At 44.5% G+C, this 24,129-nt stretch overlaps 3 protein-coding genes across 8 annotated transcripts in view; all 3 read right to left on the bottom strand.

Annotated features, from left to right (window-relative positions):
- Positions 1–259: 259 nt before the first annotated feature.
- LOC128770840 (annexin A2-like) lies at positions 260–5,528 on the bottom strand. Its single transcript, XM_053885747.1, has 13 exons — positions 5,423–5,528; positions 5,091–5,147; positions 4,930–5,023; positions 3,339–3,433; positions 3,156–3,269; positions 2,984–3,074; positions 1,931–2,010; positions 1,813–1,872; positions 1,652–1,745; positions 1,495–1,590; positions 1,373–1,431; positions 1,188–1,310; positions 260–385 (listed from the first exon to the last, which is right to left on the bottom strand). The coding sequence occupies exons 2-13, from the start codon at positions 5,136–5,138 to the stop codon at positions 329–331; spliced, it is 1,011 nt and encodes a 336-aa protein (XP_053741722.1). The 5' UTR covers positions 5,139–5,147; positions 5,423–5,528; the 3' UTR covers positions 260–328.
- Positions 5,529–13,837, bottom strand: ice2 (interactor of little elongator complex ELL subunit 2). Of its 4 annotated transcripts, XM_053885744.1 has the most exons (16): positions 13,703–13,837; positions 13,021–13,122; positions 12,184–12,508; positions 12,001–12,120; positions 11,797–11,931; positions 11,537–11,653; positions 11,139–11,298; positions 10,404–10,582; positions 9,555–10,317; positions 9,308–9,480; positions 8,736–8,865; positions 8,059–8,143; positions 7,264–7,314; positions 6,725–6,959; positions 5,729–5,907; positions 5,529–5,645 (listed from the first exon to the last, which is right to left on the bottom strand). In XM_053885744.1, exons 1-15 carry the CDS (start codon positions 13,714–13,716, stop codon positions 5,761–5,763), a joined length of 2,736 nt encoding a protein of 911 aa, XP_053741719.1. In that variant the 5' UTR covers positions 13,717–13,837; the 3' UTR covers positions 5,529–5,645; positions 5,729–5,760. The 4 variants fall into 4 exon arrangements, with proteins under 4 accessions (XP_053741719.1, XP_053741718.1, XP_053741720.1 ...); XM_053885743.1 differs by having other exon boundaries at positions 5,609–5,907; XM_053885745.1 differs by having other exon boundaries at positions 5,609–5,907; positions 12,184–12,239; positions 13,703–13,732.
- Positions 13,838–16,476: 2,639 nt separating this feature from the next.
- Positions 16,477–24,129, bottom strand: part of roraa (RAR-related orphan receptor A, paralog a) — a 253,210-nt gene continuing 245,557 nt past the window's right edge. For all 3 annotated transcript variants that reach the window (XM_053886586.1, XM_053886587.1, XM_053886588.1), the window contains 3 exons: positions 22,192–22,302; positions 21,070–21,182; positions 16,477–20,240 (listed from right to left, as the gene is read on the bottom strand). In XM_053886586.1, coding sequence (XP_053742561.1) covers positions 20,076–20,240; positions 21,070–21,182; positions 22,192–22,302 — 389 coding nt within the window. In that variant the 3' untranslated portion in view covers positions 16,477–20,075. The remainder of the gene's footprint in view (positions 20,241–21,069; positions 21,183–22,191; positions 22,303–24,129) is intronic.

Genomic DNA, 24,129 nt, shown 5'->3' with positions numbered 1-24,129 from the left:
GTGTCTGTTGGGTCACCCGAACTTGGGACGTTGTTAGAATTGAATTCTTCGTCCGGACTCAACACACAAATTTGTCGTTTGCGTCTTTCATGTTTTGAAATTAAATCTATTTTAAATAGCTAATTTAAATTGCTGACAGCAAAATGTGATCGGGAAAATGAACGCATTCTAAAACGGTATAAATAGATGACTTACAGCGTGATCACTGCTGAATTCTTCCATGTAGCAATCACTCCACCTAGCGGACAAAGACGGGCACTACTCGGGAGTCAGCTTTATTTTGTACATCAGGTGCGTGTGTCACGTGTTTGACATCTTCCGCTCGTGTTCACTCAGGTCCACACAGGCCCAGAAGAACCTTCTGATAGTCTCCCTTGGTGTGTTCCTGTTCAACGCAACACATGGACAGCATGAAGAAAAATTAAATACATGAATTACTTTTACTGATATTGAATATAACCATCAGCAGCAGCGTCCTTCACCTTAATATTTCCATCCATCATCCTCTGGTCCCACCCTCCTGAATGTCTTCCTCTCTGCGACTCTTGGTCCAACACTGTCCCTCCTCCTGGTGCCAAACTTCTCCTCATGTCCCTCTGATAACCTCATGTCTCATCTTGTCACTCCCTCTGACAACCTCTTTATCTTCAGCCCGGACTCTTCTCACTATGACTCCGGAGTCTACTATGACTCTAAACCACGGCACCAGATTTCCTGTCAACAGACTCGTCCATTTTGTCGTGATGGTCTCGTGAAGCTTCATGAAACAGTCTCCAACTTCAGAGCTCACTAAATGGTGCTCTCTGCTCGTAAATCTATGGATTTGAACAACCATTCCAATGACACCTTGCATTGTTATCAAACCGAGAGCGCCACCTACTGAGCTCTGAAGTTGAAGACACCGCTTCATGAAGCCTCATCAGTTTAAAGCCTATAGTTTCAGGCTCCAGTGGGCCTCTTAAAAGTGACACCGTGGGCCTCCGGTTTGGCACGTGACCGGAGCCAGAGACACCTTGTTTCTAAAGTCTCAAGTCACTGATAGATGCGAGTCAAGTGCGAAGCTGACGCAGACTGGAGTGCCTGTCTCTGCCTGGAGCGTGAGACCACACCAGTGAAAGTGGACGTCAGGTTTTTCACTCCTCCCTCTTGCGACACTTTAGCTCAGTCAAACAAGTGGCGAGTCATACCTGGATGGTCTTCTGCAGAGACTGTCCGTAGTGGGCCTTGTACTCGTCGCAGATCTTCTTCAGGTCCACTTCACAGCGCGACACGACGATGCGGGTCACCACCTTCTCTTTGGCGCCTTTACTCTGAAAGCACAGGTTCTGTCAGGATCCGAGTCATCCGAGATCCACCACAGGATGGACTTCACCTTCATGGCCTCGTGCAGCTTGTTGGCAAAGAAGAGCTGCTTGTTCTCGAAGCACTGAACTGAAGAAGAGAGAGGGTGGAATCAGATGCTTCGATGCGGCACCTGAGAGGGGAGCGACGTACCCAGGACCAGGAAGGACATCTGCAGGTCTCCCTTCACCTCCTTCACGATGCTCTCCGCCATGTCGTACGGGCTGTAGCTCTTGTACCTCTGGAACACTGCAGCGCAGACCAGCTGTTAGTCGGAGGCTCACGCTCACTTCTCAACCTGACGCTGCACCTTTCTGGAGGTGCGGCACGCTCCGCTCGGACATGATGGAGATCCAGGTGGGCACGTCTGTTCCTTTGATCTTCACTCCAGCATCGTAGAGTTTCTGAGGGCGAGATCGTCCAGGTTCATCTGACGCTCTCTTCGGCGACCCAGGAAGAGCATCCACTTACTTTGGCGTCATCATCGATCTTCTCGTAGTCCACCATGGAGGACGGCTCGGCTCTTTTGGTCTGCACGACACTCAGAGTCAGCCTCAGAAGCTTCGCTGGGCGGCGGAGGAGACCTCACCTGCACCAGAGCCAGCAGCAGCTTCGCAAAGTTCCCCGAGGTGTCTCCGGCGACGTCTTTGTCCAGGTCCTTCTTGAACACTGTCAGGAGCAAAGTCACAAGCGGATCACGATGGTAACGTCCTAGATCCAGCCCTGAAGATCTGGGCTTGACAAGTTTGTGTCCTCTTAGCGGCTTCTTCTGCTTCACGTCGCTGAGAGTCAGGACTTGATCTGATTTAACTGACTAACATGCCACACTTGACCACAGCGCGTGCTGCACAGCAGCAGTTCAGTTCTGACTGAACCATGGAGCATCAGTTCAGTGAAATGCTCAGGTTGGTTCCTAAAATAAGGAAAACAAGAGGAACCGACTGAGCGATTCCCCACTCACTTCTGTGACGAAGAAACAAATGCAATACGACTTTGATGATGATATTTTAGAACTATGTTTCTGAAGAGAGGAAAAAAACGGTGGAGAAAAAAGGTGGGGAGATGAGAAAGTGATGACGAAAGAGTAGAAGAGAGAAAGAGTGAAACACAGAGGTGGAGCGAAGGAAGGCAGGACGAAAGATTGACATGTGAAGAGGTGGAACATGGCAGATGGAGAAGGAGAGAGTGAATAGATAATGGAAGAAGAAAGAAAGAGCCGGTCGTGAAAATGGAAAGAAAGAAGAGAAGAGAGAAGGAGACAAAGACAGAGGAAGAAGGAGATAAAGGAAAGAGAATATCTGAGAAAGGAAACAGGCAAGAGCAAGAGGGAAAAATGGGAAAAGGAGGTGAGGAGTAGGGCGTAAAGGAAGACAGAAAATAAAGGGATGGAATGCAGGAGAAAGAAAGGTGGAGAGCGTGATGAGGTGAAAGAAAGTGGAGGGACAGATGAAGAAAGAAAGACGAGGCAATGGAGTGAGAGAGTGTGGGGTGAAAGCAGGATGAAGAATGAGTGAGAATAAGAAGGAAGGATGAACAGAAAAAGAAAGACAAGAAAGGTGGAGTGGTGCGTTCAGGCACCAAAATAAGCCTCAAGATCAAGGTTCAGAAAGTTCAACCCAGTGTCAGTGATCAAAGCACCCACATTCCTTGTAGACCTTCTTGATCTCCACCAGCTCCTCGTTGCTGCGTGAGCACAGGATCTCGATCAGCGTTTCCTCGTCCGTCCCCAGGCCCTGAAAGGCAGCGAGTCGCACAGTCAGTCACGAGTCAGTCGCCCTGCAGAGGGCAGCGCAGCCTCTGTTCAGCACCAGCACCTTGATGGAGCCTCTGATCTCCGAGGCGTCAAACTGCACCGTGCTCTTCATCAGTCCCAGAACCACGTTCTCCAGGGAGCCGGAGAGCGCCCCCTTCAGGGCTGAGATCATGTCCTTGACAGAGAGTAAAGGAGCAGTGAACAACTTGTAGAGGGAGGAAAACCAAGTGGAGGCCAGGCCCACCTTCTTCGTCCTCCTCTCATAGGCGAACGCGATCTCCCGCCTCTGGGCGTAGGTGCACCTGGTCAGGACGTCGATGATGGTCTGCTCGTCCACTCCTGAAGTTAGACGCTGCTCTCATTAGAAACGTGAGGTGAACGAGTGCACAGAGTGGAGAAATGAAAGAAAACCAGGTGGCCAAACACGCGGCCTGTGGGCCACATCCAGCCTGGAAAACAATCCCATGCGACCCATGAACTGATTCCATCCCAACACTCTTCTAGAGCAGGGATTCTTAACCACAGGGCCGGGGTCACATGGTTGGGCCACGAGCGCCTCCTAGAGGGCTACTAGAAGTTTTTTGCTTTACACCTCGGGGCCGTGAGACGCTCAGCTTTAGCCACATATGGTGGCAGCAGTGTGTCACTGCATTGACTTGACAGCTGCAAATCTGTGATAGTTACCAACTGTGGAGAAGTTCTCGAAAAGAAAAAATGATAAAGAAAGTGATGCCACACCCCCAACAGTAAAAACTGTTCATGAAAGCACCTGTTGAAGCAGTTCTTAAAATTTAGAAAAGATTATGGCAATACTTTCATTTCGACTTTACTTATATTGTCGTTCAAGTTTATTTCAATATAAATATATTTTTATATTTATACATACTTTTATTATATTATTACATATTATATATATACATTTTATTCTGAATGTTGTTTATGACGTAGAGTATTTTACATTTTTCTCAAGTTTGTATCAAGCGTATTTTTTTTTTCCTTTTTTAAAATTTGATGACTATGACTCGCACCTGGTTCAGCTGTTGGTCGGACTTTTCGATGACAAATATCTTTGCACTGATCACATGGTTTCATGTCACTTCACAAGGTTTTTGTTTGTTTACGTGTCAGTAGATTTAATATGGTTGTTGATCACAAATGAAATCAAAAGTAATGAATCAGTTCTACTGCTTGAATGGGCCCGGGCCCCACTTGTTCTGGGAAAGTTGGGCCCCCAGATCAAAAAGGTAAAGAACCCCTGCCCTAAATGATAATTTCAAAGTTGCCATAATGCATGAGAGGCAGAGGTTCCGGGGGCAGCGTGAGGCAAAGAGGCCCAGGCTAACCTCGTATGCTGGGTCTACCCCGAGGCCTCCTCCCAGACAGACAGATGCCACCACACCTGACATCTCCTCACATAGAGGAGGGGTCTCTGGTGTTTACCACCAACGTCCAGTTGAGGAACATCATCTTTGTCCCACTGGTGGGAAGCGGTTGCTGTCAGAGTGATGATTCAGGTCCCCACCCTCAGTCAGAGAGTCCTGGGATGGAGCCCAGATATGCTGCAATAACAGCAGAATCCGGTGAAAATGACTCACCAGATTTCACTCCAACAGGATATGATGAGTGACTGCAGCTTTGCTTCCACAGTGTTTTGTGCTGCCACGTGAACTCGTGTTTTCAGGGAGGAAGGTTGAGAAGCTTGCTCAAGTTTTCCGCCACAGGCAGGCCAGACTTGGAGGGTTTCCCAGCCTGGCCTGTTAGTTTAAGCCACAATCTCTCACTTCCAAATACCAGCCGCTCACCAACGGCGCTGTCGCCATTTTCCTAAAGCTTGCCTTTGGTTTTGATGGCCGTCTCGATCCTGGCAGCTTCCCGGTCGGCGTCGAAGTCCACCGCCGGGAGGACGCTGGGGTACTTGGGTTCATGAGCCTGAGGTGCAACAATGGAGTTTTAATGTCGCAGACTCGGAGCACGTGCACAGAGAGCAAGTCAGTACCGCAGGGTTGATGGACAGCTGTCCCAGGAACTCGGACACCAGGGCCATTTTGGGTTCCTGTCAAAGGTGAGCAGTCTTTAATCACGTCATGGCAAACCTCGACCGGCTCCATCCCAGACTCACATGACCCCTCCCCCCACCGACTTGTGCTTCCTAACAATCATCCGTGATCACATCACTGTCTTGCGTTTGCAACACTCTTGACACACGTCCAGCAGACACGCCCTGGAAAAGCGCTCATCCGCACACACAACACGACACTCTCACAGAGAGTGAAAGAGAAGAAAACTTTGACTAGTACTGGAGTATTCGAAACATTCTGACAGACTTACCGCAGCTGCAGCACACGAGTGGATCCTGGTAGAAGTGGAGTGGGTGTGGAGCTTTAAACAAGAGCGAGACTTCCCCTCTCACCTCCCTGCGCGGGGGGAACAGAAGCCACCCCTTCTCACCCACGGATGACTCCACCCTGTCAGCCAGGCAAAGCTGGACGCTCAGCAAGTTACACTTCACTCCTCTCTGCCCCGCAGTTTTTTCCCCCTAGGGAATTCCCAACTTTTGCCACCAACAAATACAGCGACAAAACAACTTTTATTTTTTTTATACAAACAAAACACCCTGATAAAAAAAGAACCTACTGTGGATATTTATCCTGAATCCTGTTTCCAAATCAAACAGACTTCTGAACAAGTCTTTTAATGTAGTTTTTGCGCCTGGCAGCGCGTCCCTTTTTGTTCTTGTTGCCTCCCAGGCTGAACTTGTTCTGAGGCTGCCGTCCTTGGAGGTTCACCGATGGCCCAGCACCGTCTTTCACCACCTGTAATGGAAACATTGAGACCTTTACACCGCGAGGATTCACATTAGCAACTGAAAGTTTGACAAGTTTCACAAACTGTATTTGTTCTGCGAATTGAAAGCGAAACTGTGACGCAATTAGAATGAGTCCTCACACACACACACACACACACACACACACACACACACACACACACACACACACACACACACACACACACACACACACACACACACACACACACACACACACACACACACACACACACACACACACACACACACACACACACACACACACACACACACACACACACACACACACACACACACACACAAGTGATGGTTGATTGTTTTGGTGTGACGTGAGGCATGTGGTGTTTTACATTGAAATAGCAAAAATAAAATTCAGCAAAATACAATTGTAGATGTGCAAACAGCTTGGAAGCCTGGATCTCTCTGGCCTGAAGTGGAGCAGACTTCAGTGTTGGTTTTCAACATGTGTCCTTGCTCTTTGTCCATCAGGCGTATCTATGACTCCCATCATACAATGCGACACACACACACCTACTTCAGGAAATGGCAGAGAGAACAGTGGGCGGCAGGTCATGGTGAACCGTGCGTGACAGACTGAATCCTGAATCACTTGTGTTTGCTCCAGCATTAACCCCTGACAAGCTGCTGCTGAGATTTGTGTCTTTAGTGCTGCGTGCAGTTTGGTTTAGCCACTCAGCGCCGCTGGTTCGTCCTGTCGGAGGCGACGACAGCCAGAGGCCTTGTTCGACTTGTAAACCGACTTTAAGGAATGTGAGGCACGTTGGAGGGCGGCGGACACACACCTTCGGCGGTGGCGGGAAGGTGCACGGGACCCGCTGGTGCGTTTGGTGGAAGGGCAGCACCACGACTGGATCCACAGGTATCCAGGGGACGCAGCTGGGGGAGGACGGCTGCGGCGGCCCGCTGTGGACCTGCAGCAGGTTGTACTCCCCCCGACCTTTACCTTCAGCTGCCTTCAAAATGCTCACGAAGGGCTCCCCGGGCTTGTGTGCCAGCAGGTAGCTTCCCTCTTCTAACCTGAAACACAGAGCTGAGGTTGGGAAATGAAACTCCCACTGGAGTGAGCAGCAACTCGCCATTTCCTGTGACTGGTCTATTGGGCAACTGCCACACAGATACACGCCGAACGTCCTACTTCAGGCATGTGAACCCGAGCAAAGATTACGACACCTGTCGCCAGCGGAAGCTGAATCAAAGAGGAACCCAACCCTTCCTAAATATTTAACTTGAACTCGCACCGGCCAGGGATGTCACATGGGGGTGGAGAGGATTAACACCAGCGACACATTTTTCATAATCCAGTGTGTCCACAACAACTTACCGGGTGAGCTTCTTCAGGAGGTGGTGCAGGATGTTCAAGGACTTGGACGCCCTGCGAACAGAGGAGAGGGTCACTGAGTCCATGAGAATCATGAGGTCAAACATCTGAGTGCAGCCCTCTCTTTTGGTCTCCAAACCTTCCTATACATGAGCTGTCCTCTTCTAACTCCCGATGAGAACCTGAGCATCTTCATCTCTGCTGCTTCCTGTCTCTGTACCAGAGCTACGGTCTCTCACCCACTCATCATGCCAGGTCTGACTAGTGTCCTCTTCCCACTGTCCTGGCACAGTCGTCTCCACCCTGCCTGCACTCTCCTCTTCGAGTTTTTTAGGAACATTCAGATTCCTAGACACGTCCCTCTACACACCACACATTTCACTCGGCCCTAAAACATTTTCCAACTGACGACAGTGTAACTCTTTTGGAATTGTGATGGAATTTCACCACCACACAATCGTGTTTGTTTTCCCCCTGAACACATCTTCAGATGCCACAGTTTTTTCATCCTGTGTGCAGTGAAGAGGATTTTAGTGTCGGCAAAATGGAACCATTTAATCCGACAGATTATAGAGGAGACACTATTATCTTCAGTAATGCTGCAGGTGTGGTTATATGGTTGAGTGTTCAAGCATCACCATACTGAACATACTTTGTGTATCTTCAAGCATCACCATACTTTGTGTATCTTCAAGCATCACCATACTGAACATACTTTGTGTAGCTTCTTGCTTCAACAGGATTGAACCCGCAGTATGATGTGTTTGGTGTTTATATTGGAGTGTTTCGGTGACTCACTTGAACCCGCAGGTGATGCTCTGCGTCCAGTCGTCGGGCAGCTTCCTGAGCAGCGCCACTCTGGAAGTGTGAGCGTCGATGTGAGCTGCAGACACCAGGGGAAGACGAGGGTCATGAGTTCTGACAGGTCAGTGTGTCATTGTTGGGACACTTCTGCGTCCTGCTCACTTCTCACTCTGATCTCCAGTTGCTTCAACAGCACATTCCTACACTTTTCTCCTGCCAGGCAGCGATCGGAGTCATGAAAACACAAATAGACTTCACCACATGATCCACCGCATGACAACTACTCAGCCAAGAGGGAAGTCGGTTTGGTGCATATGCAATCACGCCACCTTGCCAGGCAAACCTCAAACTGTTCCAAACTCATCTTTAAAGAAAGATGGCCGCTCTAACAACATGACATATAAGAAGGTAGTTAAATGCACACATGCAGCAAAGAAGTTCCAAACAGTATTTAACTGAACTTGTTCCCTATTGTGTCATTCCCGGGAAATAACCCTGTCTCTGGTTGTTATGGCGACAAAGTCAACAAAGGCCACGTCATGATGTTGAGTCATCTGGTTGAGCCTGAATGGGAGGAGCCACAGGTCACAGAGGCTTTTCTAGCGCAGCATAAATGCTGGTTTCCGCTGCTCCTGCTTGTTTCAGACCAGTGAGTCACACACAGAACCTACCTATGTATGAAACAGTGCTGGAATGCAGAGCGGCTTCAGCCCACAGCTGGCAGGCCTCGCCCCGGCTCAGACGCTCCACGCCGTAGCTCAACTGGTACTCGAGTTTAGGCAAGACCTGCACCGGAACGTGCTGCCAGGGAAGAAGGCAAATGTCAGGCCGAGAACTTTTTGGTGAGCACGCATAAGCAGGAATGTGTATTTAAACACTGAAAGTGTTCGAAACTGTGTAAGCAAATATTTTAGTTATTGTAATTATGAAGAATGATTCATATTTTTTTCATATTCAATATATATATATATATATTTATAAATATATATATATATATATATCGACTAGGTCTTGTGCCCTCCAAGTCTTGGTCCTGAACTTGGGCTGTGTCTGCTCTGATCTGGGTCTTGGGTTAGGCGGTCTCGACTACAGCACTATTTTCAAAAACACGCAACATATTTTCCTACCAAATGCACTGCTCAGCCCCCGCTGACGTTCCAAATCTGATCCCGTGAACACGTTTTCTTCAGGGTCGAACCTAACTGTACGTGATGGTAAGGTTGCGACCTGCACACACTGGTACCTGGTTGGTGCTGCTGCTGGCCACTCTTCTGGTGTGAGTCAGCGAGACAGAGCTGCGCACCATCAGCAGCAGGTCCTCCAGACTGTAGAGCTTGTAGAGCAGGTTGCCTTCTTCAGGAGCCTTGTAATCCTGCTCATCTTCAGCACCAGCCTGCAGCTCCTGGGACAGGATTTCTGCCCGAGGAGAACACAGACGTTCATGACACGCTGAAGTCAGGCCTGAAGACTCACGCTAGACGGATGCTCACTTTTTGGCTCCTTGTGGTCACCCTGAGTGAGCGGGACTGTGGAGACCTCAGGAGAGTTGTCGCTCTTGGATCTCTCCAGATACGAGGTCACACAAGGCTTCACCAGAGACACAGGGTGGAACGTGGACTCCACACGTTTTGGGGTCGACGGGGCGTCCTGCGTCGTCGCGGAGCTTTCTGTGGCATTAGAGCTGAACATGTTTGTCTGCATCTGCAAGATCTCACTCAGCTGGTCTCCAGAGACTCTGGCTCTTTTCTGCTGCCTTATCTGCTTCGTCACTTTATGTGGGGTGGATGATGATGATGAAGATGATGATGACTTCACAGAGGGAGAGACGCTGGGCTCAGCTGTGACTTTAGCTGGAGCTACAGACGGAGACAAACAGTCATCGATGACCAATCTCTCGTCCTCTGAGTCTCCAGTGATCATCTGCTCGTCGGTGCTTTCAGGGTCGGAGTTCAGGCCCAGCTTTGGATTCTCTTCAGCGGCGTCACTCACAGGCGACCCGGGCTTGTCACCCGTCGTGTTCTGATCGATGTTCGTCGGGTCATGTGATGCCTTCCGACCAATAAGACTTGATTTTCCAGCTGTAACCACACATGTTGCTGTTGGAGTCACAACTTGAACATCCAGCTGCTTCAGCTTCTTCGGTGACTTCGGGGTTTTAAAAGCTGTGTCCCCAAATGTCTCCAAATCGGTGAGGTCAACGTCAAAGTCAAGAGCATCGCTTTCAAAGGACACCACATTTCTTTGTCCACTTTCCTGTATTAAAAAAACAAACAAAAAAAAAAAAACAGCATCAAATAGAAGCCCACATTTGACAAAAGGCTTCACGCTGGCCTCGGCACCTCTTTCAGCTTCTCGTCGTGAGGCAGTTCTGTCATCACACTGAACACGTTCTGACTCCCGTTTCTCTTGATTGACAGCTTCAGACTCTCTTCATGGAAGAGTCGGCTCCTCTCTCTCACTGTGACCTCAGTTTTGGGCAGAGGTGAGTCCACATACACCGTCCTCTGTTGAAGGCTGCCTGTAAACAAGTAATTTGTCAAACAGTGCCACCAAGCGGCAGCTCAGCGCGACTACACACAGACACAACGAAAACCAAACAGTTGGCGGGAACACAAAACCATCCTCCATCCTATTTGCTTTAAAATTTTCTGTTCATCAGCGCAATTTTCTGTGAAGGTTTATACACAATTATTTGGAACAACTATTTATATTTCTGTCCATGAGTCCGAGACCTTTGATCGAGCTGCGATTAAGCACTTATGTTGTGATGAAGATAAAACATTTTTGAGGATTATAATCCAGTTTTAACATCTAAATAAACTCAGAAATATTACCGAATATTACCGTATAGCTCACGAGCGACAAAGATGTTTTTTCATCTCAATTAAAAAATAAAAGCATAGTATAATAATAATAATAAGAAGAAGAAGAAATACAAAACACAATACCAAAACACAACACACACGTTTGATCAGAAGCGAAATGACAAGTCGGTGTTTAAATTTGTGAAATAGTAGGAAGCAAAAGTGTTTAATCTTGAGTTAAAAAACACTTCCCAGTAGATGATCACAAACCTTTTCGAGGGTTTGTTTTAACCACCACAGGCAGCTCCCATCTCTCCGCAAACTCCGGGCTGTGGTTGTCCAGAAGCGTGACCATTGCATCTCGAGTGAGACAAACGTGGGGCTCGTAGCGTGCGCACAGCATCTCGGCGTTACCGTCGCTGCTGATGGCCTGAGGAAGAGCCAAATAAGTGACAACCGAAGAGAGCAAAACTCTTAAACAGCGACACAAGCTGTGGCATCAGAAACATATTTTTTTGTGAAACAACACCCTCTGGTGTCTACTAAGAAAACTGCAAGAGCTGAATTAAATTTACAAGAGACCTGCGGTCATGAATCCTTTTCTAGCAGTGAAGCATCTTTCAGACTTTCTTTACGGGAATAATTAAGGAGGCGAGACAATGGCTTACAGCGTGCATGTCTTTGGCTTTTTTAGCTGGAGGATTCTCTGATGAAACACTGGGATAATCCGATGCAAGCGGCGCGTCAGCAGGCACCATCTTGTGGTCTGTAATATCCACTTTGCCCTGGAGAAACAGATGGTGCAAATGTCGAGATGAAGAAAGTACATTGTTGAAGAACTTCAGAAGAGTTGACGCTGAAGTTTAGCAGGTTGGAAGTTGGCGTGGCACAAAACAGGTGAAGTGAGGAGTCAGCGTTTTTACATTACCATGATGAGCAACTGTTTTTCAAAGGAGAGAGTCAGAGCAGGGTTGAAGGTTCCTCCGGTCAAACTGGTCATCTCATTGATCCGGTAAAACTGAGGCAGCGTCTTTACAAACTCGGCACAGCAGCTGAAGAACTCCTTCAACACAGGAAGACAGTTTAAGATCCCAAGCTCGTATTCCGGAATATTCCGAGAGAGTCTCTGCACCTCTGAGTACTTCATCGCGCCTGGTGTTATGAAGTTGTAGTCTTCAGCACACACTTTGGCCGCGTCCTGCAGATACCTGGTGAACTGCATGACCTCGTCGTTCACTCGAGCCATTAGGTTCTGGAACATTCCAACATAAATAAAGGTGAGATCCTACAAGGCAGGAGAGAATCCAGAACTCACCTGTGGTGGAATTTTGCTCTTGTTGCTGAGCAAAAACTGAAGATAGGCCCTCTGATCTTTGGAGGTCAGGATGGAAAAACAGGGATAAGGTACTCTGGGTTCAGGAAATGGAGAGAGTGCCGCCTCTTCTTTGACCTTCACAGCCACGTCCGCAGCCGTGTCTGAAGAGGGACCTTCATCCCCGTCATGACTTCCCACCAACGACTCCTCGTTCAAAGTGCCATCAGTATTAGGAACATCTTTCATCTTCTTTTTCTTCTTCTTCTTTTTTTTTTTCTTGCACAAACCATCACCTTTGCTTTCCGTATTTGGACTTTTTTCAGGGCTGGAGAGGGGTTTACGTTTAAGAAAGGGTTAGACTCAAAGAGTGGGAAGTTAGCTGACACTGCAACTGTGTTCAGTTGGTCCTCGAAATAACAAACGCCTTCCAGAAGATGTTAGGAATTACGAGGCCATTTCCCCATCAGAAATCACGGAAGGGGAATGAATCCACTCCCGGTACGGACATCACAATTTTGTTTTTATGCAAAAGCAAAGGAGCAGGATATAACTAAAATTACAAATACAAAAACAGTGTTGGATTAGGATTGGATTTCATTGAATGTCTGGTCACATCAAAACAACCTGCAGTGTTGGGTTCACAGCAGTGTCAGAAAGACTTAAACACTGTGGCAAAATAAACGTTAATAGACTTTTACTTACAGCGACAACACACGCCATTATATCCCATTCTGCAGCTCTCATTCCTCATATGATTTATGAAATTTGTTAGAGTTTAGGGAGATTTTCAGTTCAAAGTTTTTCCAGTTTCCCTCTTCCAGTCAGGAACAAACATACCTTTGCAAAGACTCCCACAACTCTCGGATCGTCGGGGCCAGGGAATACTTGTCGTAAGCCTCTCTGGTGAAAAACGGACTGTCTGGGATCGGAGGATCCTCCCTTGAAAACAACCAATCATAAAAGAAAGCAAGAAAGCAAAGCATCATTGAAGGACGGAAATCTCTAATTTTTTTAATCCATAGAAATTTCGTATAAACATATTATTTTGGAGATTAATGGGACATAATGTACAATTTATTCAAACCAATATTATTACTATTATTTTCTTTTTTGGCAAAAGGAGACATAACAATCTTTCAACGTTGCTATGTATCTGCATACTACTGAAGAAGAAAAACTTGCGTTGAAAACGACTTCAGCTCAAACAATATTCATATTCATATTTCATATTGCACACGACTATAATTTTTCATAAACTCGTCGCATTTGTCCCAGAATCAGTCGCACGACAGTAGCTGCAGGTTGTAATGTAAACACAATTTTCAGCGGACTGCGTAAGATATTTAAATACTTTTTAAATCAGTCGTTTAAGATACACATCCACACAACGTCACGTTTGTTTAGTGTAGTGTGTTTGTTAAGTGTAGCGGTGCAAGTCACAGTTGTCTGTCAAGTGTACCGCGTTTACTTTGAAGTGACGCGGCTATCATTGGTACTTTTATAAAGACACTTTACTCACCAAACTATCTCCATCACTGGCAAAGGTTCGGTGCAGGAAGAAAGACGGGAGATTAAATGACATGCTAGTTAGCTTTAGCAGAAGAGAGGCGTGTCGAGCTCCTGCTTTTCTTCGGATGAATAAATGCGGTTGACTCATGCGCTTTGCGAACACGACTGCCCCCTGCGGTCGCACAACTGAGTGCGATTTTATTTTTAAAAAGTTGAATTAGACTTTACATTTAAATTTGAAATAACATTTTTTTTATAGGTTTAATTACACATTTATAATAATGTACTGCCTCACTATAAAATATATATTTACAGACTGAGAGGAAATGTGTGACAATAGTTCCTTTACATTCAGCAATGGTTGAATACTAATGTTTATTCTTATGTTTAGTCTCTGTTTATGCAAAAATATTTCAGTGTGGGAGGAAACCTGAGTGCCTGGAGTGAACACACACAAACCCCTAAATCGATGAAATATATTAGAAGTTAAATAATTAATAAATAATTGAAGATATTGTTAAAACAATTTCAATAAATTACAATAAAATAACCCTTTTCCATTAAAAAATAGTATTAAATGCAATGTCTGAAAAAAGTGTGAGTACAGTGGAATATTTTTTTTTTTTTACTTTTTTTTTACGTTTCACCAATCAATGCGTGTGTATGTGAATGATAGTCACATGTGCTGGATGCTTTGTACCAAGGTTGGGCCATTGAATCCTCTATGGGGCCACATCAGCTGTTGTGAGGGGCCAAGAGCCAGGAGGACAGGAGAAAAGGAGTCAATTTTACTCACATTTGTTGTTATAAGATGCTATATTTTATACAGCTATATTTTTTTTTTCATAGAGTTCATTTAAAGATTGTCAAAATAAATAATAAATAAAATATTAAAAAGGTAAAAATAAGATATGAAGACACTTCATTTCTCTCTTATCTTGAATAGCTTTTTAATATCTATCAATTTATTTTTGGAGTTTTGTGCTGACGTCATGAAGGCCTCATAAATACAGGCCAAGGTCCTCATGTGGCCCCCGGGCCAACACTTTGACCACCTCCAGTGTGTACAGAAGGCCGTGACGAAGGGAGCCGACAGACAGAAAGACAAAGAAGAAGAGGCCATTACAAGCGGTAAATTTTATTATGGGATAACAGCACATAAAGCACATCTAAAACCGATGTGTCCAATGCACTTTTAATAAAGGTAATATTAAAGGTACAGTTTCTAAGTACAATATAACAACATTCATATTAGAATGAAAAGTATTTAAAAGACAACATTAAATTTCTTATTTTTCTTTACAGCCGTATTTACAAAATGAATCAAAATACTTAATTTCATATTTAAGAATCAGACGAGAAGGAGCAAAACTACGTTTGTGAATTGACTACCTGCTAAAGAGAGTTCAAAAGAGCTGGATTCAAAAGGTACATGATCATCCGCACCCCCCCCGGCCCCCCGTTTCAACATCAGTAGCAAACATGTGACTTTGTGAGGAGCACACACTGGTTTCCCACCATCGGCCCTTCCTCCCTCCCTCCCTCCCGCCACGTCACCCAACAGACTAATGCACATTGAACACAGAACAGTAAAGAAATCCGGATGTTTAGTTTGCATACAAATACTTAATATACAATGCTTTTATGAAAATTGTAGGAAAATAAAAAGCTGATATAAAAAATGTTTTTTTTTTTGTTTTTTTTTTAATTCTAATGACAGATGATTGACAGTTATTTCTCTCTGACAAGGTGAAAGTGGTGACTTTACATGGAAACCCTTAAACGTTGCATATCGACCCACAATTCATAATGGAACTGAGAAACATGTCAGAATGTAAGCTCATCCTGTGGTACAAAACACACTTCACATTTGGAAAAACCACGACAACAACAAGAATGGATGAAAAAAAAACAGAAAAAAAAGACAATCGAAACCTTTTGAATGACACCGAGAGGCACTCAGTGTGATATTGCAAGCGTATTCTTTCCGGGAATTGCTACAGAATGGTGAGAGAAAATACCGACCCTTGGACTCTTAGTGCATGCCACCGCTGTGAAAGAAGCCTAAAACGTGGAATTAGAAAAGTATCTTTGCTTATCACTTGCATCAGAAGACAAGAGAGGTAAATATTAAGTAGCTTACTTAAAGCCGGACGAACTATAGCCTCAGTAAGTTCAGTTTTTTTTTTGTATTTTTTTTTTACAATCAAAGAAAAAAAAAAAAGGAAAATCACAAAACTGCTTGTTCGGTTTAGCTAGTATTAATTCCACAGAACCTTAATTCGCAGATAAACGTCAGAAGGAAATAAGTGCCTTATCCCGCGGCCACACACTGATACAGGCGCAGCGCGGGTAACCGTTAACCGCTATTCATTTATCGAGTCCTAATAAGACAAGAATATGCATCAACAGAATTATTGGACTTATAGGGCAGCCAGGCTGAATTCATGGATACATCGTTCACAAAATTAACTGACCTAGCACCACACGTCTGGGCGACACAAAAGAAACACACCCTACCGAACTAATCCTAAAACCAGGGAGCAGAACTAGAATATGGCGTGGGGCAGGCCTTGGTAGCGTGTTTTTCATCGGACACAATGCTACTTTTGTACAGTTAAATATAAAGGTGGGGGGGGGGGCGAGAGAAATGAACAGAATATACAGATGAAACATCAACTGATAAATAAGAGGTGTATTTACATGCAGATGTTCAAGGACTATATGCACACAAATCCAAAATCATATACACACATATATTATTGCTTGACATTCAATTATGGCTAAAAAGTTTTTTTTTTTTTTTTTTTTAAACTATCATCTTAAAATCTTATTATCTGTGCTTTGGAACAAAAGATGGGTAACACACTCCAGCACTAATCGAAAGCGTGACATAACACTACGGTCAAAAAGCCTCCCGCAAATGTGCGTTACGTCCTGCTCTTCATCATGGATGGATGGATGGACTCTTAAATAAAAACCTCCTTTTGTAATTATTAAAGCCTTGTCTGGGGTTGTTCACACACAAACACACACACACACGCACGCACTATTGCTTTGTACAGACAGACAACAGAGCAGAGACAGAAGGACCAGTACTACACACTGAGAAGGACATCGCTTCACAGGCCAGTGTGCGAGTTGGACTCATATTTGAGGATGAAACCACGACATGAGCGAGCGGAAAAGGATGACGCCTGCACTGTATAGAGACCCGTAATCGTCAACACAAGGCATATTGCTTGTTTTGTTTATTGAAGTACACAATTATGAGCCACTCGTGTGGAAAAAAAACAACAACAATTTGCTTAAAGACAAATCGGCGGTAAAGGTGAATCCAGAAACGAAGAGAAAAATCGGATGCTTTGCAACTCGCCACCTGTTCTCCGCTGAACCCGCACCTCCCTGAGCGTTCCATACATCGTCTTAGCTGTTGTCCTGGATTGTCTAGTGTTTGCTGGGAGACTGAGGTTTGCTCGTCGTAAAAGAAGGGCTTTGTGCATATCCACGAAACAGATCGCTACAGCATCAACACAACAGGTTTCGTATTGCATAAGAATATTTGGTTTCTCCAACAAAGAGGGTTGTTATTAAAAGACCCTGATGACACCTTGATTTTGACGCAAATCCGATGGTTTCAATTGGAGCAAAAAAAAAGAAAAGAAACTCGGGGGGGCGCAGTGGTCTTGGAGCGGCAGTGATGTGGGACTCATCCCTGAAACTAAACCTAACACAGGCTTGCTCTCGGACTGGCGACGCAACTCTTCCCTGAGGGGTGACAGCACCAGGCGGCGACACCTGGAGCGGATTGCACGGCAGAGGAATGATCCAACACAAGGACTTCACGGGGAGGGGGCGCCTGTTGTCATGCTTTCTAAAGGGACAACCTTTTTTAAGCTTCTGCCTATATGTATATATATATATATTTAAAAAAACAAACTTTTTTTTTAGAAGCCGCGACTGCTGGAATGTGGAAGGAATCCGTTCTACAAGCCACGTATACTGTTTGGCACGTTTTTTTCTTGTTACTTTTTGTTGTTTTTCTCTTTACAACCACACTGACAAGAAAGACACACGCAACAAAACAGAAGCACAACAACAAAGCATTCTGAAAATAGCACTTGTCCCAACATTTTCACCCCCCCTCACCCCCCAAATCACACAAACCGCAGCTAATCTAATTATTGCAAGAATATAGTTAAGTGCTACCTGACATCTTCTTTTTTTTTTTTTGGTTCCCCTTCTCTCTCGCCCTCTAAGTTCAGTCGAGGAACCGAAAAACATGTTACAAAAATAGAAGGTTTACACGACCAGACAAGGCTTTGAATATTCACTTTCCCTTCATGGTGTTGGTGAGGGAGCGGGGGAGACATCGGACTGCTGTTCCTTCACCTTCCGCTAGGTGGAGCAGTGGGACCGCTGTTTCACACACGCGCGCAACTCCAGCCGGAATTTCGTTCAAAATGAGCCGTCGACATGCGTTTTATTGATCGCGACTCGAGCGAAGACGTGACTTTGCAAAATTTCAAAACAAAAAAAATTACGGTTCTAATATTAAAAATAATATCTGAACTCCAATTTTCATCCTCTCAAATTCAAATCGAATGTCACATGATTGTGAGACTTCCATAATGAAATAATAATATGCCAAATATGCCCCGAGTGTCTCACAGATGTCAGAGCTTCTTAAATGAATTGGACACACTGGTTTACGCTGCATGATTGAGGATAATAATAATAATAATAATAATAAAATTAAAATGTTGTTGATGTTTTTGGCCTAAAAAGTATATTCCAGTCTAAAATATACCAAACAGTGTAAATAAACATAAATAATAAAGTAGAAGTAAGTTGAGGAAGATAAAGAAAGAATAGCAGTAATTCAGCTTTCCACTGTATCGTTGAATAAGTTGCAAATATTTGATGGCAAATCCCAATATAACACTGTCCTTGGATCACTGAGACTTCAGTGGCTTGACCTCTGAGACAGGCAGGATGAACCTGCTGTTTCCTGCTGGTCCAGGGGTTTAGTGAGCCGCTCTTCCTGTCTTTCCCCAGATCACAGACTTACACTCTTCACTGGGGGTCTGGATCTTTACCCTTGCAATAATAAGGAGGCGACTCACCACACTTGCTAGCCGTGGTTTTAAAAACAAAAATGAAATTGAATAAATAATTTAAGCAAACTAAACCTTTGTGTTTAGTATTAGGAGTGTGCCGCTGTTGTTTTCAGCAGATCTTCATTCAATAAGAAAACTACTGTACAAAACAGAAATCTGTTGTTGGTGAATTGGCATGTCGTTTGCCTCGACTCATGCTCAACCCAGCTGTGATAAACATCTTGGAACTTTCATTTCAAGTTCAGTTTCTGAAGATCCGAAGCTCCATTATTCCTGTGACGCACTGCTACAATTTAACTGTCTGTTCGACGGCGATCTTTCCCTCCCTGACTCTTCCAGTCGTCCAATGTCTCCACCCGCCTCCTCATCCAAACTTCCTCACCTTCCTTCACCAGCTCAATGACGCCCCCCCTCCCCGCCCCCTCCCCGAACTTCCGCTCCCAGGACAAGCCCCTGTGACGATGGTTCAACTTGTATTTCTTGTGCACATGCAACACATCACTAGGTAAATATACAAGTCTTAAATTAACAAGGAAAAAAAGGTGTAAATAAAAGTGCCTTATCAAGTCAACATTTAAGAATGGTCTAACTACTATTATCATACATGTTATTTAAAATAGATTCTATAAACATTACTTCTTCTGTATAGTAAGTACTTATGACCATATACCCTGTAGTACATTATAAAACAGGTGGAATGGACCCTCGTGGGCGCCCCAGCGTCGGCAGGGCTCCCGTCCAGAGCAAGGATTAATAGCAGATGGCCTTACATGATTTCACTATGCAACAATGGTGGATGGAGTCTTTGACAACTAAAATAGTTTAGAATTACCAGAATTCTCTTTCTTTTTTCTTGTTGTTCAACGATTGTCCGTGGAGAGGCGGCGATGGCATGTCGACACAGCCTCCCTCGAAGCCGCCGCGAGCGCCCAGAAATGCGTGGGAATCTGAACACGAGGGGAGAAAGGAAGCCGGACTGGACCCCGTCGGAGATCGGGGTGAGATGGAACAGACGAATTCTTCTGTCGGATTATGACTGGACAGGAAATATTGCTTCTCAAATTGTGGATAGTTAACAATGAATCGACGTCGCTCGGGTCAGAAGCCACCTCTCAGTGGGGTCCGGAGGCGGAGAACCAAAGTTGAGTGGGACGTGAAAGAAGAGGAGCGCGACGTCTGTCCGCTCTGGTTTGTGCAGGCCACCTATAAAGTGTCTCAGATTCCTCCACCACATTCCCCTACGGTGGGCACCAGGCCGGGCTGCTACCCGTCAACGGGCATGGACTGCTCAAAGTCTGATCCAAACAGCTCCTTGTATAAGGGGGGGAAGTGGGCCCGCACAATGTCTGGGTATATTGCTTTGAATGCTGTGAGCTTCTCTGTATGCCTACTGCACAGCGCTCGCAGCGTCGACACTTTGCATATCAACTGTGGAGAGAGAGGGAGAGAGAGAGAGAGAGAGGGAGAGAGAGGAGACAGGCGGTTTAGGCGGGAGGCAAGGACAGTGAGCAGTGCTGGTGGAAAACATCGCTGCCTACAGTGGATTCGCGCTCACATGGGGGCAAACAGACTTGTAAATATTGAGACAGGCGCTCGGGCGTGCGGAAAAACCTGACACTTTTTACTCTGCAGCCTCCATGACTGATTGGCTGACACTTGAAGTTACACTTCAGATCAAGCAAGGAGGCGGGTTAAACACGGGGCCGCGTGAAAATAAACCCACAATTAAAAAATAACTAAATGGTTTTCAAAACAATGAAACAACAATATGTATTTTTTAAATTTATTTGAATAATTTCTTTAAATATTTTTTGTACTGTTTGATATTTCACATTTTATATATTATATATATTTATTTATATTTATTATTACATATATTTTTTATTTTACAATTTAAATTTTGGGACTTAACCTTTATTAAGAATCTAAATTTTGCAATGAATTTTCTGTCAACTATTATGATCTATAAAACACTTTATTACACCTCTAAATAGTTACATTTATTTGCATTATTTCATTATATAGTATTAATATTACAATGGTGATTATGTATTCAAGTTTCTGATATGAAACCATGAAAACTGCAAATCAACTTCTGTACAGTTAAATGATATATTCACGTCACTTTGGATGAAATCTCCGCTGGGGAGTTTATGAAATGTATTCTGACTTGGATGCATTTCTCCAGGTGAAGCCAGACCCACCAGCTCTAGAGGAAACTGTGGAATAGATGTGAGGGCGTTTCTGCCGACCCTACCTTAGTTAGAATACCGTCCTCTCTGTGGTTCTTCTGCAGCACGTGCTGGAGCGCCAGTTGGATCTTCTGCTGCAGTTTCTCCACCTTGACTTTCTCCTGGAGCCAGGACCGGTCTGAAAGAGCAGGCGAGACAGCGGTGAGTCTCAGGTACTTCAGTCATTGAGGAATGTCAAGTTATTTGCATATATTTCAGTACAATTAAAACACATTTTGCATTTGTTATTCACTTCATTCGGATTTCAAAACACTGTTTTTGTCCACTGTTTTGTTTCTTATGTTATTATAACTTTTACACTTTATGCTTATGATGTTTATGCTATGAATTTGTATTTTGAGACCATATATGGACACAGTGATATACAGAATTTAACAACATTTAAATACTATATAACCACATAAATCATAGTCCACGTGTGTTATTTTTGTGTATTGACTTTCACATTGATTCTTTTGATCCACATCTGACGAAGAATGACAGTTGGAGGAACAAAACCCAGATACACTTAGTACGGAAAATAAATACATATGTAATTATGTACTCAGATGACAATCAAATGTGACGTTCAAATCCATTGATAAACTATACCCTCCACTTTCAATATGTTCAATTGAAGCGGGACTTGAATCAAGAATTTAAAACAAAGGGGGTGAGTCACTCCGGTTTCCTCCCAAGGCCCAAAAACACTGACTTGATGGCCGGTCTTTGTGGTCAAAAATGCTTTTTTTTCCATATTGAAATCTTTTTCAGCGTCAGAATATTTTCTCATTTTTAAAAGTTTCACTATAATTATTATTATTTTTATTATTATATTATTTATTATTTATTTTTTCTCCACGGTGATTCCCCCCTAATTTTTGGCCAAGCTTATTCCACTATTTTTTTCGATGACGACCTGAAATACAGCAAAGCGAAAGACAACAAAATCAAAGTGAAACCAACATTGGCCAACGTGATGTAGTGGTGTTGGCACTGTCATGACTGATCATGAAGAGCCCATTAAAAGCACTGTACACAGCGGGGGAACCTTGAAGCTCCTGCTCTAATAATTGAGAAGAGGCATAAGAAGGTGTGTGAATATTGTTTTGCCGGCTGTATTTGCCGGCGCTGTGAGTGACACCTACCAGCAGACATCAACACAAAGGCGGAGAACAGGGCGATCTCATCCTCAGACAGGTGCATAGAACACAAGTTTTTCCCAAACTCGAAGACGGAGCTGATCAAGTCGTCACAGCCTGCCACAGCAAAGGACACAGAGAAAGAGCTGAGGAAGAGGAAGACCAAAGAACAACATTCCCTCTTGATCTTTATTGGGAGAGAGGCGCGCGGGGAGGGAGAAGGAGAGGGGGATCGGAATAAGAGGAGAAGAAATAGCAGCATGCTGACAGCACATGGGCGCGTGGTAGGCAGAACCGGCGATGCTTTTACTGAGTTGTGCCTCCCAGACAAGTCACTTTTGGCAGTTGGGTGGTGTTACGCAAGCAGAAATTAGGTCACTATTGAGGCTTTTAGTTAAATCAATTATCTGGCAGAGAGAAGGACGGGCGGATGCCACCGCCGCTCAGGAAGCCCGTCACTCCCCTCGCTGGAGAATACGCGGCACAGATGCACACGTGAGAGGAGCACGCTCGGCTCCTAACAAACTACGGGCTGCAGCAGAATTTCCTCCTCTGCCTCAGCCACGACTTCATCTCATGACTGACGGCAGCGTTGGTTCAGAAAGATATGGGAGAGGAATTCAACTCAACACGCTAACATCGGAATAAAGGTCGTAAAGATTTATTTATCTGCAGAGAAAAGCGTCCCATAAACAGACACTGGCCCTCAAAAGATACTATCAGCTATGAACCCAGTTGTGTTGCGGCGCTGAGTGGCGACTTTCACTGCGATGTCACTGTTACAGAGGCGGAGGTGGGCGGAGCCAAGCAGTGATCGCAGTGGAGGAGCAACATGGAGGCTATAACGGAAACCGAAGTCGAAGCAAACCTGGGAACCGAGGCGACCACAGCGCACCCTAGCTGTAAGCTTTTGTTAAACATAAAGTTGTGCAGTATGAGCTTAAAAATAGCCATGTTTGTACCTAATTTATTGAAGTTATTAAAATTAAAAATGAATAAAATAGACTATATAATAGCAATAACCTAAAGGTCTCATCTCTAATGCATTACTAGTATATACATAAGACTTATTAAGGTATTTATAAGGATTTTACTGAAGACCTTATGATCAGTTTGTAATCACATATGCTACCTGTAGCACGGTTTCACAAAGTATTATGAAAGATGGACTTAATAATGCTGCATTAATCCATAAAAGATGACTAGTATTTCCAGGATTATGCTCAATATAACTACCATAACCTAATATACTTATAAAAAAGGAAGTAACTGACTCTATGTTATTACATTTTAATAACACTTCATTTCACTTTATGAATGCATTCTGTTCACCCCTGAAAATATGTTATAATGCGTGTCACAACTTGTCATAAACAATGATAATCTATCATCACTTATAAATGCAGTGTAATGCCTTGTAATGTACAGTACAGAGAAACCTGTAGCTCCGCCCACCTAGAGCTCTGTAACTGCTGTTCTGAAAGATGCATCCGGGGTAAATCAACGCGGTGGGAAGACGCAACACAACTGCCTCCGACATAAATCGGCCATGCTGCTAAAATGACTCAAAAAAATCTAAACAGAGAGTCTGATCCCGACTTTGTGTCAGCATTAAAGCCCATTTATGCTCAACGTTACGGACAGAGCCTCTGTCTTCGTTGTTTCCACAAAGCTCACGGCGACAGACCAAACAAAGCAGTACCCCCAGAAACCATGGGGGGCAGCGCTGCTGTTACTGCCCAATACGTAGCTCTAATGAGACTCAAAGAAGACATAACAATGGCGGAAATTCTCCGACCTCCAGTCGCGAGATATTTAACGGCCTCACCGACGACTGCCTCATCTTTGTGCAAGAGGTAATACTTTTTCCACATTCGCAATGTTTGTTTTGGAGTTTGTTGTTGTCATAAACTTTTGACTCTGAGCTGCTCCCCCTGGTGGATA

The sequence above is a fragment of the Synchiropus splendidus genome, chromosome 14, assembly GCF_027744825.2.
Source record: "Synchiropus splendidus isolate RoL2022-P1 chromosome 14, RoL_Sspl_1.0, whole genome shotgun sequence".
In the NCBI taxonomy this organism is placed as follows: Eukaryota; Metazoa; Chordata; class Actinopteri; order Syngnathiformes; family Callionymidae; genus Synchiropus; species Synchiropus splendidus.
This window is presented reverse-complemented; position numbering and strand designations above follow the sequence as displayed.

What these genes read in the sequence shown, in the direction of transcription:
- LOC128770840 (XM_053885747.1), bottom strand. Translation starts at nt 5,138, where the DNA reads ATGGCCCTGGTGTCCGAGTTCCTGGGACAGCTGTCCATCAACCCTGCG. An exon ending in CGTGCCGCACCTCCAGAAAG is followed by an intron (nt 1,591 to 1,651) that starts GTGCAGCGTCAG and finishes TCTGCGCTGCAG; the next exon opens with TGTTCCAGAGGTACAAGAGC. An exon ending in GATGTCCTTCCTGGTCCTGG is followed by an intron (nt 1,432 to 1,494) that starts GTACGTCGCTCC and finishes TCTCTTCTTCAG; the next exon opens with TTCAGTGCTTCGAGAACAAG.
- ice2 (XM_053885744.1), bottom strand. An exon ending in AGCATCACCTGCGGGTTCAA is followed by an intron (nt 7,315 to 8,058) that starts GTGAGTCACCGA and finishes CTCTGTTCGCAG; the next exon opens with GGCGTCCAAGTCCTTGAACA. An exon ending in CTCCTGAAGAAGCTCACCCG is followed by an intron (nt 6,960 to 7,263) that starts GTAAGTTGTTGT and finishes TCTGTGTTTCAG; the next exon opens with GTTAGAAGAGGGAAGCTACC.